Source organism: Liolophura sinensis, chromosome 13 (assembly GCF_032854445.1).
Source record: "Liolophura sinensis isolate JHLJ2023 chromosome 13, CUHK_Ljap_v2, whole genome shotgun sequence".
Taxonomy (NCBI): domain Eukaryota; kingdom Metazoa; phylum Mollusca; class Polyplacophora; order Chitonida; family Chitonidae; genus Liolophura; species Liolophura sinensis.
This window is the reverse complement of record NC_088307.1, coordinates 15,797,479-15,814,851: the sequence shown is the minus strand read 5'-3', so window position 1 is coordinate 15,814,851 and position 17,373 is coordinate 15,797,479. Positions and strand designations below refer to the sequence as shown.

At 36.3% G+C, this 17,373-nt stretch overlaps 2 protein-coding genes across 2 annotated transcripts; both read right to left on the bottom strand.

Moving 5' to 3' along the window:
- Positions 1-278: 278 nt before the first annotated feature.
- Positions 279-10,913, bottom strand: LOC135480741 (adenylate kinase isoenzyme 1-like). Its single transcript, XM_064760660.1, has 9 exons — positions 10,756-10,913; positions 10,276-10,392; positions 9,682-9,873; positions 9,209-9,275; positions 8,653-8,697; positions 7,159-7,322; positions 4,295-4,411; positions 3,658-3,849; positions 279-2,611 (listed from the first exon to the last, which is right to left on the bottom strand). Exons 1-9 carry the CDS (start codon positions 10,780-10,782, stop codon positions 2,540-2,542), a joined length of 993 nt encoding a protein of 330 aa, XP_064616730.1. The 5' UTR covers positions 10,783-10,913; the 3' UTR covers positions 279-2,539.
- Positions 10,914-12,812: 1,899 nt separating this feature from the next.
- Positions 12,813-17,287, bottom strand: LOC135480912 (adenylate kinase isoenzyme 1-like). Its single transcript, XM_064760841.1, has 5 exons — positions 16,577-17,287; positions 15,362-15,525; positions 13,942-14,058; positions 13,597-13,788; positions 12,813-12,887 (listed from the first exon to the last, which is right to left on the bottom strand). Exons 2-5 carry the CDS (start codon positions 15,386-15,388, stop codon positions 12,813-12,815), a joined length of 411 nt encoding a protein of 136 aa, XP_064616911.1. The 5' UTR covers positions 15,389-15,525; positions 16,577-17,287.
- Positions 17,288-17,373: the final 86 nt, after the last annotated feature.

Below are 17,373 nucleotides of genomic sequence, written 5' to 3'. Positions count from 1 at the left end.
CGTGAAATGGCGGTTGGGATGATTCTCACTACATAGCGTGTGTGATCAGCGAGGTACATGTATGGCTGCTGTATTAAAGTCATCATGAGTTCTCTGGCAGTCACATGAACCTGTATAGTTACAGGAACACGTTTTACATTATCAGGCACGGTTGGGCGCTTGAAAGGGGATGCAAACGCTCTCCCAGATTGTAATTGAGGGGCAGTTTACCACTCTGTACATGATACATTCAGGATAGAATTTACGAATAAGAACAAAAGTTTGTAATCAACGATAGAAAAGTTTTTAATAAATATACATAAAACATAAATATAACATGAGCTTTAACTGAAAAAAGAACCAACCATTTCAACTGGTTGCTGGCTCTTGAAATGAGCAAAAAGAAATATATAAAACGAAATAGACACATAATTGCTATATGTTGATCACATCTCTATGATAATATCCTTTCAAAGTTCATCACAGGCAGTTGAACTTTGTTTATAATAGGTAGAATGCACCATTTACTAAAATACTGTCGTAATTCAAATGCGTGCAGAAAAACAATTTCCAATCTTCATATCTTTCTTTTTTGCAGCAGACAGGAAAGAACACTTAACAGAAAAGACAAAAATGCTACAATCATCAGTGTTCTTACTATCGTAACATTATACCTCAAGAGTTTTAGTTAAAATCACACAAATGTAATCAGGTATATTATTAAGAGATTATCTATAGATGATAATTCCATATGTATCGATCTGTTTTATACATCAAATAATATTGACTGGTTTATGCCATGATGAGGAATATTTTCATTTATAGGATGGCGGTGAAATTTTTAGACTGAGGAAGAAACCATAACACCTTTTCAGCCACCTGACAAACCTAGCTCCTCACTTTATATGTGGCCTAACTAGTGCGAGCTTAAAATATTTGATTTGATTTGTTTCAACATCGTACTAAAGAATATTTCACTTGTACATGACAAGTCAGTTTTACTGATGAAAGAAACTGGAGTGTTTCAAGCTGACTACCCCAATTCTTCAGTCTTTTCAAATGCCTCAGCAGCCAATATTTTGAAACATTCTGAGAGAACTATAGAGCATAGACAAATACAATATAATTTGCACAGTTTTATGAAGCCTGCATGTTTAGTGACACAGGGCAAATCATTTTTATCATTATTTTCACAGTAAATGTATGAAGATTTCCAGTAACTTTCCAATACGTGAATAATGCCTTTACATGCACGCTACACTGGTGGAATATTAAGTGATCTCTAATAAGACTATCTAGATGGCCATACGCATGTTGTCCATTTACTGCCACCAATGTCTTGAGAATAGCGGAACTAGACAAAGATGGATTTGAACCTGTACCCTCGTTGGGCTCGTGGACTTCTGACAGAAGTGCACTCAACCAGTGATATACAGGTCACGATGAATGACACTGTATATTACATGCAACGGTAATGCAACTGCACCAGATATGAATTATCACTCTTGGGGTCCTCATGTGTTCTGTTTTGAAGAAATGTTTTTCTGAAAGAAATATCCTAGATGTATGTGAACATTTTGAACATACATATAGGTAAAAATGCATACTGTGAAAAATATCTAAAATTCCAAATACTGTACAGTAAATAATACTTCAGAGCTGCTTTGTTGAACTGTTAATGCCCAGGTACAGATCTCCAATTAATAACTCAACTTCACCTTTAACCATTAATCTAGCAACAAAATGAATGAAAAATTAGCAGAATAAAAGGTTTAATAAATGTACATGGACATAAAGAGTGAATTTAGACTAAACAGCCTAAATTAGTGGCAAAAAGTTAATATTTTATACAAGAGGTTATACAACAGGTTCATTCCTACAGGTACCTACAGCACACATAAAAACTGATAATAAAATTCATGTCATATCTTTGAGTAGAAAAGTGTCATGTGGTGAAACCAAAAAATAGTGTTAAATTTGTAAAAAGATCAATTCTGTATATAAAGTACATGTATGGCAATTAAACTATGGTTAACACTACAATTACATAATAACAGATATGGCCTGGACACCTTAAGCGCTTTTTTATACTGCATGCTACAATTTCATGTTCAAATTTTCATATTAGAAGATAGGCAATATACATATATTTACTCTTTTGAATGCATAACAATATTTGACTCACAAGTATCACAAGTAGATCAAGTTTATGGATGGAAGGAATCTAGGAGAACCCTCACACCAAACTGGGTACCTGACAATAGCCTTTCCCACTCTACTTCAAATTTGTGAAGATATACCAAACGTATATTTCTTCAACGCTGCTCACATGACTTTATTAGTTACATGGTTACTCAGTGACAGGATACAGACATATATGGCATCAGTAATCCTTGATTATATAATTTCCCTATAATCCTGACAATGAGAAACCCTGCAACAAATTTATCCTGAAAAAGACCCATCAATTCAAAGGCTCTTCCGTTATCTAGGTACCATAACATACAGTGCTGTATAAGAACAATTGCGGAGAAAACAGGTGAGCAATACATTCCTCTGATTACCAGGGCCGGCTGTCCAGATACTTCTCCACTTGCTTGAAGATCTCATCCGATGGGCCATCCGCACTGATCTGCAGTGACAAAACTTTTTACTTCAGTATTATTTTTGTTACGCAAAAATCTCCATGGTGCTGATTTCATTATCAGATGGTAGATAGATCATCCAAAAATGCATGGGTATGGAAATAAGGATATCATAATTAAGGGCTGGTAATGAGGTCCATATGAATGGCATTGTAAGGAGTGGTAAGTATTTTATTTATTTATTTGATTGGTGTTTAACGCCACACTCAAAAATATTTCACTTATACGACAGTGACCAGCAATATGGTGGGAGGAAACCGAGCAGAGTCCAGGGGAAACCTACGACCAGGTTGCTGGCGGACCTTCCCACTTATGGAGAGGAAGCCAGCATGAGCTAGACTTGAACTCACAGCGACCGCATTGGTGAGAGGCTTCTGGGTCATTACACTGCGCTAGTGCGCTAACCAACTGGGCCATGGAGGCCCCGGGTGGTAAGTAGATCATAGAAATAAAAACAGTATCAAGGGCTGTAACCAGATAAGGAAAACCAGGACAGCTTGTTTAAGTGCTGGTAACCAGATCACAGAAGCCTCCTTACACTCTGGTAAAGACCATGGAAATAAGGCTAGCATCACTAAAGGCTGGTAACCATCATTATGACTATGCAGGGCGGATAACCAGATCATGTACTACCATTAAGTGCTGATCACTTTAGTGATTATCAGAATGTGGAAATACCTATAGCTTAAAAGCTGTAACCAGATCATGGAAATCAGAATCTACATGTCTGTAGTGTCATCCAGGGGTGTTTACGAGATCAAGGAAATAATTATGGATAAGGTCATTCATGAAGAATATGCTTAAATAAACACCTTGAAAACATGCCAAAAAGGTTGAAGAATTACAGTAAGCAGACAAGGAATATGAAGATATTCAGGTGACGGTTATCTACCCACAAAAATGATTGAGGGTGCTTTCCCCGGAGAGGTGATCATATAAGCACACCGGAGATATTACAGGCACAATACTTATAACAGTTCTAAATTGTCAATGAGGATGGTATCAAATACTGTCACTGACACGGAAAGGATACCTTTGTTAGCTTGTTCTGTTTGTCATAGTAATCAATGACAGGCTGTGTGATATTGTGGAAGGTCTGTAAACGCTTCTCTATGGTCTCCTCATTGTCATCCACTCTGCCGCTCGTCTTACCACGTTCCAGGAGTCTGGATTTCATTGTCTCATCTGGGGCGTCAAACAGAAGCACGCTAGTGCAAGGAACAATCTGGAAAAAATACACATATAAAAATATATATCTGACAAACTTCCTGACATCCCTGACTTCAAAACGGAATTTGCAGTGCATAACTCCATGCTTGCATGGATACCTACCTATTTTGAAGTCAAAGATACACATTCAAGCCATGTATATGCACATGTTTTCAAATACATTTTATACAGTTAATGTCTTCCTCTGTGGTCATACATGTATATGGGAACGTATGCCAGCAACCTGTGGATGGTCTGGTTTTCCTGGGGGCTCTTTTCCTTCCATCATAATTTGAAAAAATATTATGCATAGTGTGAAACACCAAACAAGCAAATAAATAAAAAAATATACAGTTTAGTTAGGTCCTCTAATTGATGATCCATGTTCAATTTGTTTTGATCATACATGTATTCAAAGAACTATAATCCATTTTATAGCTTATTTAGTAAATCACGTTTACCTCATTTTCAAATCTTTGCCCTTGTTCTAGCTCCCTGGGATAGCCGTCTAGCAGAAAACACTTTGTCTCAGACAAGTTCTTAATCATGGATTCCTTGATCAGATCTAACACAATGTCCTGGAAAGCAAAGTAACAAAATGATATTTGAAAGCACAATTCCAGTTATTGGAGAGAATGGTATGCATTTCTTCCATGAAGAAGACTTTGTCACATTCAGTGCTCTGCTTAAAGAAAAGGATGCACACGTAGCAGAAGTAAATTGTGATTGCTTCAGCTATCCTCGCACAAATGTGAAAAAAGAAAAAAAAAAAAAAATACCGTTCAATGCACTTAAAACCTCTCAGCCTTGAGCACATGTACAATGTAATGAATAGATCCAACTTAACGGTGGTTTGTAATAACATGTAGATTTTCGTCAAGAAGCAGGAGAGACATGAAGCTGGAGAATGTCTTTTCAGAATAACAACTTTGTTTATTTCAGACTGCCATTGCAGCCGCTTACATAAAATTTAACTTAAATGACCCCTATGACCTTGAAGAAAATGGTCAAGGTTGTTGAAAATCAATGAGTTCTTCCTCATGCCAAGGTGTGAGTGTGGTGCAAAATTGGTGAACTTGAGCAAAACTGATCTAGAGATAGTGCATTTACAAGCCTTTCATAAAACTTAAATTAAATGACCCCAATGACCTTGAAGAAAAAAGTCACGGTCCCAGAAAATCAGCAGGCTTCTTCCTCATGTCAAGGTGTAAGTGTGGTGCAAGATTGGTGAACTTGAGCAAAACCGATTTAGAGATAGTGCATTTACAAGCCTTTCATAAAACTTAAATTAAATGACCCCAATGACCTTGAAGAAAAAGGTCATGGTCCCAGAAAATCAACGGGCTTCTTCCTCATGCCAAGGTGTAAGTGTGGTGTAAGTTTGGTGAACTTGGGCTAAACTGTTCTAAAAATAGAGCCTTTGCAAGGATATGAACAGACAGACGAATGGGCCGACGGCGCCTGCAACAACAATACCCCTTGGCCAATATTGGCTAAGGGGTAAAAAATATAATAAAATCCTAGCATTTGACTATTTTGGGAAGATAACCAAACATGCAAACATACACTCTCAGGTATACTTTACTCACCATACTTCTATTCTACTGAGGATTTCAACTGGTCCTCAAAATTATGCATTTTCCCCCATCACCGTTAGTGCTTAGGTTTCCCCAACGCTCCACCCAATATCCTCCCACCATAATGTTGGCAGCTGTCATATAAGTGAAATATTCTTGAGTGGCGTAAAACACCAATCAAACAAATTAATAAATAAGAACTTTCAGTCGCAACATCTTCAGGCTGTCTGTCGTTTTGCAAGTAATCTTTCTTGACGTGACATAAATTAATGACACTGAGATTAATGATAATCTCAGTGATCTGAGTCCCACTAAAATCAGAACTACGATTACCTCTCACCTCTACAATTCATCACGATCTTTTGATCATGGTCAATTGTGACATTCTTACCCCAGCTAAAACTTAAGAAATTGCTTGCAGTCACAACTACACTGACCCACTGACTTTTGCACACTCCTATTTATGCACGGTAGTGCATGAAACCAAAAGCATCCGCGACAAAACTGTGCACACGATTTGTAAATATAATTTGCAACTGATTAAGATTAGCAAGAATTTATGTAGATCATAGTTGATTGCATCTGGTTTTCATGAATGCCTGCATAAAAACCAAATGCAACCACTCCACAGTCTTGCAATATCTTCAGATTCATCAAAATTACTATAAGACCCCCCACAACTTATTGTACAATCAGTCAAGATTTATGGTGAATACCCGTGACATTTCAGTTACAGGTTGTCTTAACTATCATGAATAGTCATAAATGTAGGTGTGACTGGACCTACTAGAAGGACTAACACTGCTTGTGGATGCACGAAGCCAGAGGTCAGTCAGCTTCAACTCTGTCTTGGCAGGCCTGAGGTATGGCTCTATAAGTTTCTGACAGCAGATATTGACCTATGCTAGCAGCATTAGCGGCTGGCAAAACTCTGAGGATCAGCCTTTAGAGTTACAGTCTACACGCATATTTAGACTAGACGGGACATTCATAAGGTGAGATGAACAGAAAAACTTCACTGACTGACCTTAATTCATTCAGCAACAGGAGGCCTTAAATGTGAAAGTCATGCTTCACCAGAATATGTGATAAAGAAAACAGAATAGATTTCATAACCTTGCAAGATATGCTTCTGTGATATTTGTTTCTTCAACAAATGCCAGACACAGCCATCATCACAGCCATACAAAACGAAAAGCTGAATGAAGTTAGCATTGTTCTCAGCTGGACTAAATGTCCTACACCAAATTATAAATCTTGTTATTCTGGAAAACATTCTTCTCATAATATATGCAAAAGTCTCTCATGTTTTTTCCTTGTTTTGTTTGTCAGTACACAGATATCACTTTGTGTCATGTAAATGTCATGCACATAAATATGCCTGCCACAACAATTATTCATAGCACAGTTTCTCTGCTGATTTGTGCTCGAAGAATAAACCTTGCATGTCTTCCAGAAGTGAGTGAGCGATTGCTTGGGGTTTAATGTCGTACTTAACAATTTTTCAGTCATATGACGACAACTTCCAGAAGTGATAAGAGTTACATGTACTTGCTGTTCTGGAAAGCATATTCTCATATTACCTCTACAAAATTAATTCTTCTATTTTTGGCGTTAATACCTGTAATAAACCCTGCACTTGATTTTATTTTCAGAAGTGGTACAGTACAAATGTCACAGAGCTACTTGGATTTAGAAGTGGCTGATTGTACCCTCAATAACTCCAGAGGGTATCCACAAAATCTTACCAAAGGTACAAGATCTCCTTTCTCCATGATTTCATTTAACCTCTGACCTCTCTCTGAACCAGATGCCACCTCTGCCCTCAATAGGTCACCGGAAGAGAGGTGACAGAAGCCGTATTTCTCCACAATCTTGGAACACTGTGTACCTTTGCCACTGCCTGGGCCACCTGTAATACATAAGTAAAGATATGTAATATTCCTGGCTACAGGTATTTGGTGAGGTAAACCGATTAAGCTATATGGTAACCCTACTGAACCCCCACCCCCCACCCCACCCCCGCAAAAAAATCCTGAACAACCAACCGACCGACCCTAATCTTTCGGATGGAGTTGTGGTGGAGGCAACTCCCGATCAGTCTTGTTGGTCACCTCAACCTGGACATTTCTCTCAGCTGTTTACTCACATCTTCATGTGCAGGGCACATGTCAAGAATTTTCTTAAGAATCGGTTCAATTTCTCCTAAAAGGTTTTCCCTCAGCTGACACCGTTTACACCTATGATGATCAGATCAATTATATTTTGATCCAGCTTATTATCGAAGTCACATTTAGCCCCTTTGGCTCCTTACTGCAGAGACATATTTGTCAAATGATTGGTCTGCTGCCTGTTTCATTTTTCTCAAAACATCGGTGCTCAAAGGTTTTGTTTCACTTAAATTTGTTCATCAAATTTCTGTATTAGCTGTGCACAAGTTGCCTGCTCTGTGACATCACTAAAATTGTTTTACATACATCTGCCTTCTTCACCGACCAATTGTAGCTAGGTGGCTTTCTTGATTTTGTCATCTTTCCTTTCATCACATGATGCAATCATGTACAGTTCAAAGCCTTGCTTGCACGACTTTCATCCCTCGACATCCCGTCGGGAATTTGGAGCGGTTTTGGCGTTGATAGGTTTTGCATTCTGTTCTATCCCGATCCTGACACCATGTTATGTGTTTGTTTACTTATATGTTAATCAGATGGTCATGACAGATTTTTATGATGGATTACACAACACCATGGCATCGGGTTCAACGTCCATGTATTCTTTCTTGAGTATGCCAGACACCACTAATACGCATGTGTATCACCAGCACATTTGTAGCGTAAAACTCATACATTGTACACTTTCATATGAAAACAACTCTTCAGGTTTTACTTACCAAATATATGTTCACCTGATGAAAAAATTCATCAGCTCCAGGATAATAACAGGAGGCATTAAAACACATGCATCTGGTTCAGTAACAAAAAAAAAACCTCCTTGAATTTAATTATTTTTTTTAGTGTTTTTTACCTCAAGAATATTTCACACATCTAGACAAAAACATCAGTCAATAGAAAATAATAGACATTAAATTATAAGGAGACACTTCCATGACACAATTAAAATAATACTAAAAGCATCATTAAAGCAAAAAAAAAAAATAATAAAAATAAAACCATGGTAAAGTTCATTAGAAAATTAACACACATGTAAATGTAATTACATGTATGACTCATTCTTTGACTCACCCAAAACAAAGACAACCTGGGCATCTTTCAAGGTAACATCTTCCTCTGTGTAATATAAACAGTGAGATTAACAATTTCCATGACTACAAATATGCATGTCTCAGTGTATGAAACAAGAAACATGAGCTTTATAATAACCGCCTCTGGTAATCTCTTTTACAAACTGAACACATTTACAGAACTGAGTAAAAATCATCTCAATATTACTGCCAATTTTTAATACTATGAAATATAAAAATAAATTAAAATTTCTCCAGAGCAAAGTCAACATTTCACCTTTTACACAGTGCTACTGTTGATTTTCGTTATCTCCACTGAATAAACTGGAAATAGATAAATATCAAATATAACCTGTGATGTAGCCGAGGTTCTAAGATTCATTCTGCAGGAATTGCTACTTGCTGGAGATAATGATTATAGAAGATCTGTTTAACCCAGCTGAGTGACTATGTCATAATTTCAACAAAAGATGCTTCAGACCATCCCTAAATATATGACTACAATTTCACTGGAATTATACCAACTAAATGTAGTTCAATGTTATGTCCTAACTTACTTGTGACTTCATCAAGAACTTTTTCCACTTGTTTGAATACTTCATCTACATCACCAATGGCAGATATCTGTACAGAGAAAGGAAAGCAAGATGTAATGAGGTACCAGTTGCAACTTGTGCTCAATCCTGATAGACCAATGTTCTCTAGTAACAATAGAGGACTACATGTATGTTATCAGTTGCCAACACATTGCCATTGCAAAGACTAGAAAGAAAACAGACAATACAGCTTAGGCCTGAGTTACTTAAGGTGGGAATTAAAGGTTTCCCATTTAAAACACGTATAAAATTGACAGCTACGGACATGGCAATTACTACACATGTTTCTATTCTGAAAGGTCAGTTATCCTAACTTCAATCTGGACCTTCTGAGACTGCCCTTGAGAAGTATTCTGCATATAAGCTTAATGGAGTTTTATTACAGAAAACCACTATTTTCCATAAGAAAACCAGAAAACAACAATCACACTTACTTTTCTGACTTTGTTCTGGTCCTGGAAATGATCAATGACAGGCTGCGTGATGTTGTGAAAGGTTTCCAGGCGTTTCTTGATAGTCTCCTCATTGTCATCCACTCGTCCACTGTTTTTACCCCGCTCCAGAAGTCTCTTAGTCATGACATCATCAGGCACGTCAAACACCAGTACCACTTCACAAGGCTTGATCTGAAAATATAACAAAACAATTACAGTACCGGTACCATAACTATAGGACATACCATAAACACAGGTATATACCTAGCAAACAACATTCTCAAATAGTTTCCAGAAATTGTGACCACATCGCAAATCAAGATGCCTCTATCGCAGTTGCAATAGGGCATAAACAACTCTACGCGGATCAAGGGCAACAACTCTGTTGACCAAGTCAAACGTTCAGCATTTACAGAAGTTGTCTCCCATGTATCGTGGTGGACATTCATTAACCATGAAATGTAGATAGTATCCAACACCAGGTTAATCCGTGAAATCCATCGTTATTGTAATAAACATAATCCACACAATGCACACGTACAATGTTTTCAAAACAGAACACTTGCAGATACCAGTCTCATTAGAACCTTATACCTCTTTTTCAAAGCGCACTCCCTGCTCCAGCTCTCTTGGATAACCGTCAATCAGGAAGCCTTTAGCTGTGGATGCTTTTTCTAACATGGCTTCTCTCAGTAAGGTGATAACAATTTCCTACAACATGCAAGTACAACCTGATATTCAATATAACAAAACTGAATGAGTAATGATTCAGGCTACAAATGTATATGTATACGAAATTGTATGCACAGGATGACAAAATAACTGTTTAAAAGCATATTGGAGTAAGGTGACGAATATATTTTCCATTAAAAAATGTAAATGTATGAAAAGGAACACTGGTATACAGCTTTTCAAGCATAATAATTCTGATCAGTTATGAAAAATCTTTCTTGCAGTATTTTTTTCACATGAACAAGGAAATTTTACACAGAGTCACTGCATCATGGGGATGTACTTCGGTACGACAAATAAGTTTTCAAGTAAAATATTACAATGTGTGAAATGCAACCTTACCAATGATACAAGATCTCCTTTCTCCATGATTTCATTTAACCTCTGACCTCTCTCTGAACCAGATGCCACTTCTGCCCTCAAAAGATCACCAGAAGAGAGGTGACAGAAGCCGTATTTCTCCACAATTTTGGCGCACTGTGTGCCTTTGCCACTGCCTGGGCCACCTAAGACATAGATTTATATGGATTATTATATGTCCACATGAGCACCTGGGGAGATACCTGTATTCTGTGTACGTAATTTATCAAAGAATATTGGGTTTTTGTTTCCGTTGAACGAAACAAAAATTTGATGATCAGTGTTCATGTACAAAGTGTTAGATTCTTGTTATTCAGAAAATAGTTTAATGACAGTTCTATTGATATACCCAGCCACTGCACTGTAAATCCTTCACAGTGATACAGGAAGCCTGGGTTAGTAAGCCCAACATAAGCTGCCATAACTGTTAATAGCTTCATGTGACATTCTTGTGTTCACATAAACATTTGTACACATAGAATATTGTTGTTCTGAGTCCAACTATAGCAAAGGTTCCATAATGAGCAAGGCTATGTCTTTTGGTAAAACTATGCATCATAGAGCAAAACTAATTACATATTCATAGTCACTGTGCTATATGGTTGAGCTGGATGTGAGCATGTGAACTATTTAATCAAAGACAAACTGAATGCAGATAGATCCATGTTTTAGCCAAGTGACCCAGTGATTTGGTAGCACTATGTGGAATGAAGCACAGTTATATCACCCTGCAGATTGCCTTTGTTATAGGCTCTATTTCGGGCAGAATGGACTATAAATAAAAATAACCAACAACTTTTCATGATAAACACCATTTGTACTGTCATTACTGAAAAGATTTTTTTTGCTCTTTGATCTACATGCATTTTAAATTTTATTTTCATTTTAGGTAAAAAAAATATAAATTTAGAATCAACGCATTATAATACGCACTTCTGGGAGATTTATGGGTAAATGTTGCATCAAGTTTAGGAAAGAAAATGAGCAAAACAATAACTGATATTTTTTCAAAATTCTGAACAAAATCCAATATGACGGCCATCCCATGTGACCCACATCCAAAACAAAATCAAAAACTAAAAATTGGATTTGCAATTTTCAATTTTAGTAATCAAATTTTCACCATCCAAGCCAACACACTACACAGGGTAAAAGGGCACTTTCATGTTGGTGCAGACATAATAGCTAGGTTTTGTAAAACATATACCGACATACATATACATATATCTTGAAAAGGCAAAAGATGAAAGTTGGTCAAAGTTAATTTAAAAATTCTCAAAAAATTATTGAGACAAACAACATTTGTGAGTGTTAAAGATATATTCTGGTCAGGGCAATACTCTTCTGCAGTTTGTTCACTTATAATGGTTGTCTCTCAGTTATGCGTTTTTGAAGTGCCTCAGTATACACGTAATGCATTTATGTTCAAAATATGACCTACAATGTCCATTTACTACAAAATTACTTACCAACAACAAAAATAACTTTGGCATGTTTCAGAGCATTTTGTCCTGAAATTCAAAATGAATTCAAGATAAATAAGCAAATCTGTAAAAATGCTGAGCGCTAGGTCCTCTGAGCCAAGAATAACAACGTACACTGCAGTATCAAGCGATATGGATAGAACGACAAAATAAAAAGAGAGAATACAATGTTTCATCACATTTTCTGGAAACATCCTTAATTAAAACATAAAGACATAGCTATTAAAACTATCACTCTCAAACTCTTCCAAGTTATTCCACAGAGGAACAGATGGAATGTTATCATGGGCGCACAGCTAGCCAGAGCTACTGACTAACAAAGCCGTGACTGCACTCTCTTCCCCGAAATATTTCGGGGAAGAGAGTGCAGTCATGAAAACTTACAGCCATGAAAATTTACTTCCATTTGACATAAAAATCTTCAAGAGCTACTCAAATAGGCATGTAGACTAAAAGCTTTATTTACTCTGGAAAAATAAACTGTATACGTGTAATTGAAAGTATCTTGTTTTCATTGCCCTCGTAGATAAATAAATACAGTCTACTTGAAGTGATCTAACCTGGATCCATGGAATCAAATATCTTCTCTACTTGCTTGAAGACATCATCCACATTTCCTTCTGCTTTGACCTACAAAGAAACATCGACATTAAAACATATTAAAATAGTAATCTATAGAATTAAATAACCTATGCTGGGATTTCAACACTTCACAAGCAGTGGGATATTTTATTAAAGGAAATGGACAAAGTTACGTCAAGTAAAATGAAGGAAGCACAATTTCATTTTTGAGGCATACTTTTTAGTAAACCCTCTATTGCGCAAATTTTCCATTAAGGGGTCAGAAATTTTGGAAATGACATCAACAGTGAATATACTGGAAATGGAACCACAGAAAGTGGGTTTTACGTCACAATTGCCGATTGACACTGAGGCCTTACTTTAGGAAAGCTGTTTAAATTTATTTTTATGCCCCAAGAAGAGCGCTGAGCTTTTATTGCATGTTTTATTGCATATCTGCATGTTACTGTTAAGAATAAACATCTAAGGTTTCATCATTTAGGTTGAAAGGTTTGTCAGGTGTCTGGTGAAGCCAGTGGTTTACTGCCAATGACTGCAGTCACTCAAATTTCTTCCAATCACAAACATGACAAGTTTGTACTGAATAGTTACTATTTTTGAAAAGTGCATGCATTAGCCTTTTTTGGGGTTACTGTATATCAATTCAATCCTTTTGCTTTCACCATTACATACGCAGTACCCCTTTATACTTTTGGCTTTGTCTCATTTAGTGTGGTGACCAATGATAGTGTTAGTGAGGTGGTAAATGTTCATTCACCCTTCGCACTTTATCCTGCTTAGCATAGTGATCAATAACTGGCTTTGTGATGTTGTGAAATGTCGACAGCCTCTTTTTAATGGTTTCCTCATTGTCATCTGCTCTTCCGCTTGTTTTCCCACGGTCCATCAGTCTCTGTGTCATCACATCATCATCCACATCAAAACACAGCACAAACTCACAAGGTGTTATCTAAAAAAATATTTTCCAAAATATTAATATTCTGTACTTTGCTCAAAGGGCAAAGAAAAGTGTGTCCCCTTTAAAGTAATCATAAAATGATCCACATTTCAAAGCAATACATCTAAATCAACAACAAAAGTACAGATTAAAATACATGAATACCTCCTTCTCGAATTTGATTCCTTGGTCAAGCTCTCTTGGGTAGCCATCTATGAGGAATCCCTTGGAGGTTGCAGCCTTAGCCAGCATGGCTTCCTTCAGCAGCTGTAATACTATGTTCTGAAAACATACCACACTGTAATGCATGTACACAAATATAGTAAGTTCTTTTCTTGCAAAAACTGAAACAACTCTAAAATGAGAGGCTTCAAAACTAGTTTAATAAAAGAAGGTTTTCATTCCTTAATAGTTTGAATGTATCTGGCAAATTATATGAAAATCATATTAATGTCAATTACGTTTCACTTCATTATTAAGACAAAAAGAAAAGATGCTAGAAAACCGCACGCAAATGTTCCAACATCAAACGGCCATTATACTTATCACCTCCACCCAATAGATAACAGTTTGGCTGGTGTTTATATGCCATTTTTTCTATAGGCATCTTTACAGAAAAAGTATTGCAGGGATTTGTTTTTGAATGATTTCTCATCATTAACAAATAGGACAGAAATCCAGAGTAACTCTTCCTTTGTTGTACATTTGTTAGATGTGGTGAAGGTGCTTCCAGTTTACTTATTTGGTTGGTGTTTAACTTCACTGACTTTGACATGTTTAAGTGGCATTTAGAAGTTGGGAAGGAAGTACACTGGGAAAGTCTTTCTTATGGATATACAACTTCTTGGGTTTATTAACACGTTTCGATTTAGTTACTAACATCCTCAAACCATGATTTGATGTAGTTACTAACATCGTTAAACCACATTTTGATGTAGCTACCAACATTGTTATCTAATAACGATGGTAGTAACTACATCGGAACATTGTGTTAATAAACCAAGAAGTTGTATATCCGTAAGAAAGACTTTTCCAGTGTACTTCACTGACCTTGGGCATTTTTCACTTATAAGTGAAATACACTGGTGATCAGGTTTATTAATGCACGTATGTAAATTCTGTTGTAGTGCACACAAGACAAAACTCAAAAATAGCCATAGTGAATTATCATAGTGAAGACTATCAGATTTCATTTCATTAACAATACCGCTCAGAAATCTTTTTTGAAAAAGTGTTAATTCATTAGAAAGAAAAAAAAAATGGAAAACTATTCCAACTGGCAGTTAAGTACCATACCAGTGCCTTGCTACATGTAAATTTAAAATAAACCCAAAATGTGCATAGGCATGGAAATTTTACATGGGATCTAGATATAGACAATGGTTAAAGGTCATCTCCTAAATGTAGGTCTGTGCACATGCTGATAATGTTTTTGTTACTGGTACCTCCTGGAAACAAGATGGTGAAGACAAACATGTCCTCACAACAGAAAATGCACTTTGTCCTGACTGACTGCAGAACAAGCATGCCCCTGACAAATGAAGTCAAGTGAAGTGTGAGACTACACTCTGAGCACTGTACTGACCTTGGGCACCAGATCTCCTCTCTCCATGATTTTGGCCAGCTTTTTACCACGTGCTGACCCTGAAGAGACCTCATCCCGTAGTAGATCACCTGTTGATAAATGGGTATAGCCATACTTCTCCACGATTCGGGCACACTGTGTACCTTTGCCACAGCCTGGACCGCCTGTTCGATATCAACACAAATACAAAGTTTACTAAATTGATTAAGTTGATAACTTTAAGTCCAACATGGACTGTTTCCCAAAACCTAAACACTACTTAAAAGAGCAGGCCAACTTTGAATATAGTCCGCATCAACCACAAGGTCAATTTGTGCAGATTCCAAACATGGTTTTCATGATGGCTTTACACGTTTTTGATTTTACAGTGTATAAAGAGTCAATAAAGACAGAGGTTCTACATCACATTTTTTAGAACATCCTGAATTATCTGAAGCAAATGCAGTGATATCACTGATTTATTTTAGCATCTATACATGCTCTGAATGCTAGATTTCTACACTTGATCAACATGAATATACACAATGTCATATCAATATATGTTTTTAATGGCTAAGCTAAACAAGAATATACATCCCCCTATATGTGTTATCTAACTGTTTAAATAAATCATGTTTAAAGACTAAAAAGAATCTGTGAGGTCACTCAGTGCTTCAGCATGTCAAATATATGGCTAATAAAAAGTCCACCGTAAAACCTCTGAGGGTGCCATTTGCATCTAATTCAATGTGAAAAAAATGTACAAAAATCACAAACCCATATTTTGAGAGTACATGAAATGGCCTGCCAGATGATGTGCCCACTTTGCTTAAAGGTAGGTCACAGGTCTGATAATTTAAGTAAACACTTTTGCTTAAAAAGTAAAAAACTTTCATTAAGCTTCATGAATGTCTGTTTTGATAATGCACTTAATAAATACAGTATATTTAAATTTGCCCCAGCACCAGTACGGTCAGACACAGAATATCAATTACTCTGTACATACAATAATATGATACCCTTTACATATTTTAATGCTTTCTTTTATTAGCCAATGAAGTTCAGCACAATGCATGTGAAAATTTGATAAGGTAAAGAAAAGGTTAAAACATATATGTTTCTGGCCTATATTATAGCAAATGAAATATGATATTTTTTTAAATATCATCATTAGAGCATATGATTGATGACCAATAAGTAAGCATGCAATTTCGTAAAACTTGTTACTGTACTTACCCACTATAAATATGACTTTTTTATCTTTAAGACGGGATGTGTCGGATTTGCCTGAAAAGATAATATTAACACATTACTAGTCTACACGTATACATGTATAGCCACATGTTGAAGGAGATAATGACTAAAGGAAACAGTCATACAGTCAAAGATAAAAATCTTTGACGAAGTAATTAACTGCCAGATGGTACACATGTATTTGCAAAATGTGCATTTTCAGTGTAATTAGATTAACATTTAATCTGATTATATTCTTATGTTGTTTTCATGCAGTACTGGAAAAGTCTGTCACAAATATTTATACACACTTCAATATAATGTAAAATGTTGTTTACAGGGATGTATGATAATTTTTGATGAGGAAAGCTGACAATCCCTGTATTAATCTAAAATGCAAATCCATGTTGCTTTAAAATTATCATGTAACCATTTACCGTTATTCAGGCTAAGCTTTAAACTTAAAGTATAGTCATGAATGTACTTTTATACACCATACATGTATGTGCATCCATGCTTATTGTGTTTTCAGCAAATGTAAGGGTTCTTACACCTTCATCATCAGTTTCAAATTTCCCGGCCTATCCTATCCACAAGAGTTGAGCAATGTAAAATGAGTTTATAAATTTAACTTTCTCCAAAACACTTGCTGTACATCAAGCAATTTCAAAGATGATGGAGAAACACACTTCTGTCAGCATACTTCATGTATATACTGTAGGCCTACATAAGAGCTGAGTTTGGCCCTACTGAATCTGTCAAAATGTTTCGCCCACATGCACTCATTACAGTGTGTACAC

Bases quoted from the DNA above. Each gene is read 5' to 3' on its own strand.
- LOC135480741 (XM_064760660.1), bottom strand. From the start codon at position 10,782: ATGGAGAAAGGAGATCTTGTATCATTG. The intron at 4,412-7,158 runs GTAAGATTTTGT...TTTGCTTTCCAG, and splicing joins AAGGAGATCTTGTACCTTTG to GACATTGTGTTAGATCTGAT. The intron at 3,850-4,294 runs GTAAACGTGATT...TATTTTTTCCAG, and splicing joins GGCAAAGATTTGAAAATGAG to ATTGTTCCTTGCACTAGCGT.
- LOC135480912 (XM_064760841.1), bottom strand. From the start codon at position 15,388: ATGGAGAGAGGAGATCTGGTGCCCAAG. The intron at 14,059-15,361 runs GTCAGTACAGTG...GTATGTTTTCAG, and splicing joins GAGGAGATCTGGTGCCCAAG to AACATAGTATTACAGCTGCT. The intron at 12,888-13,596 runs GTGAATGAACAT...GTTTCTTTGTAG, and splicing joins AGCAGGATAAAGTGCGAAGG to GTCAAAGCAGAAGGAAATGT.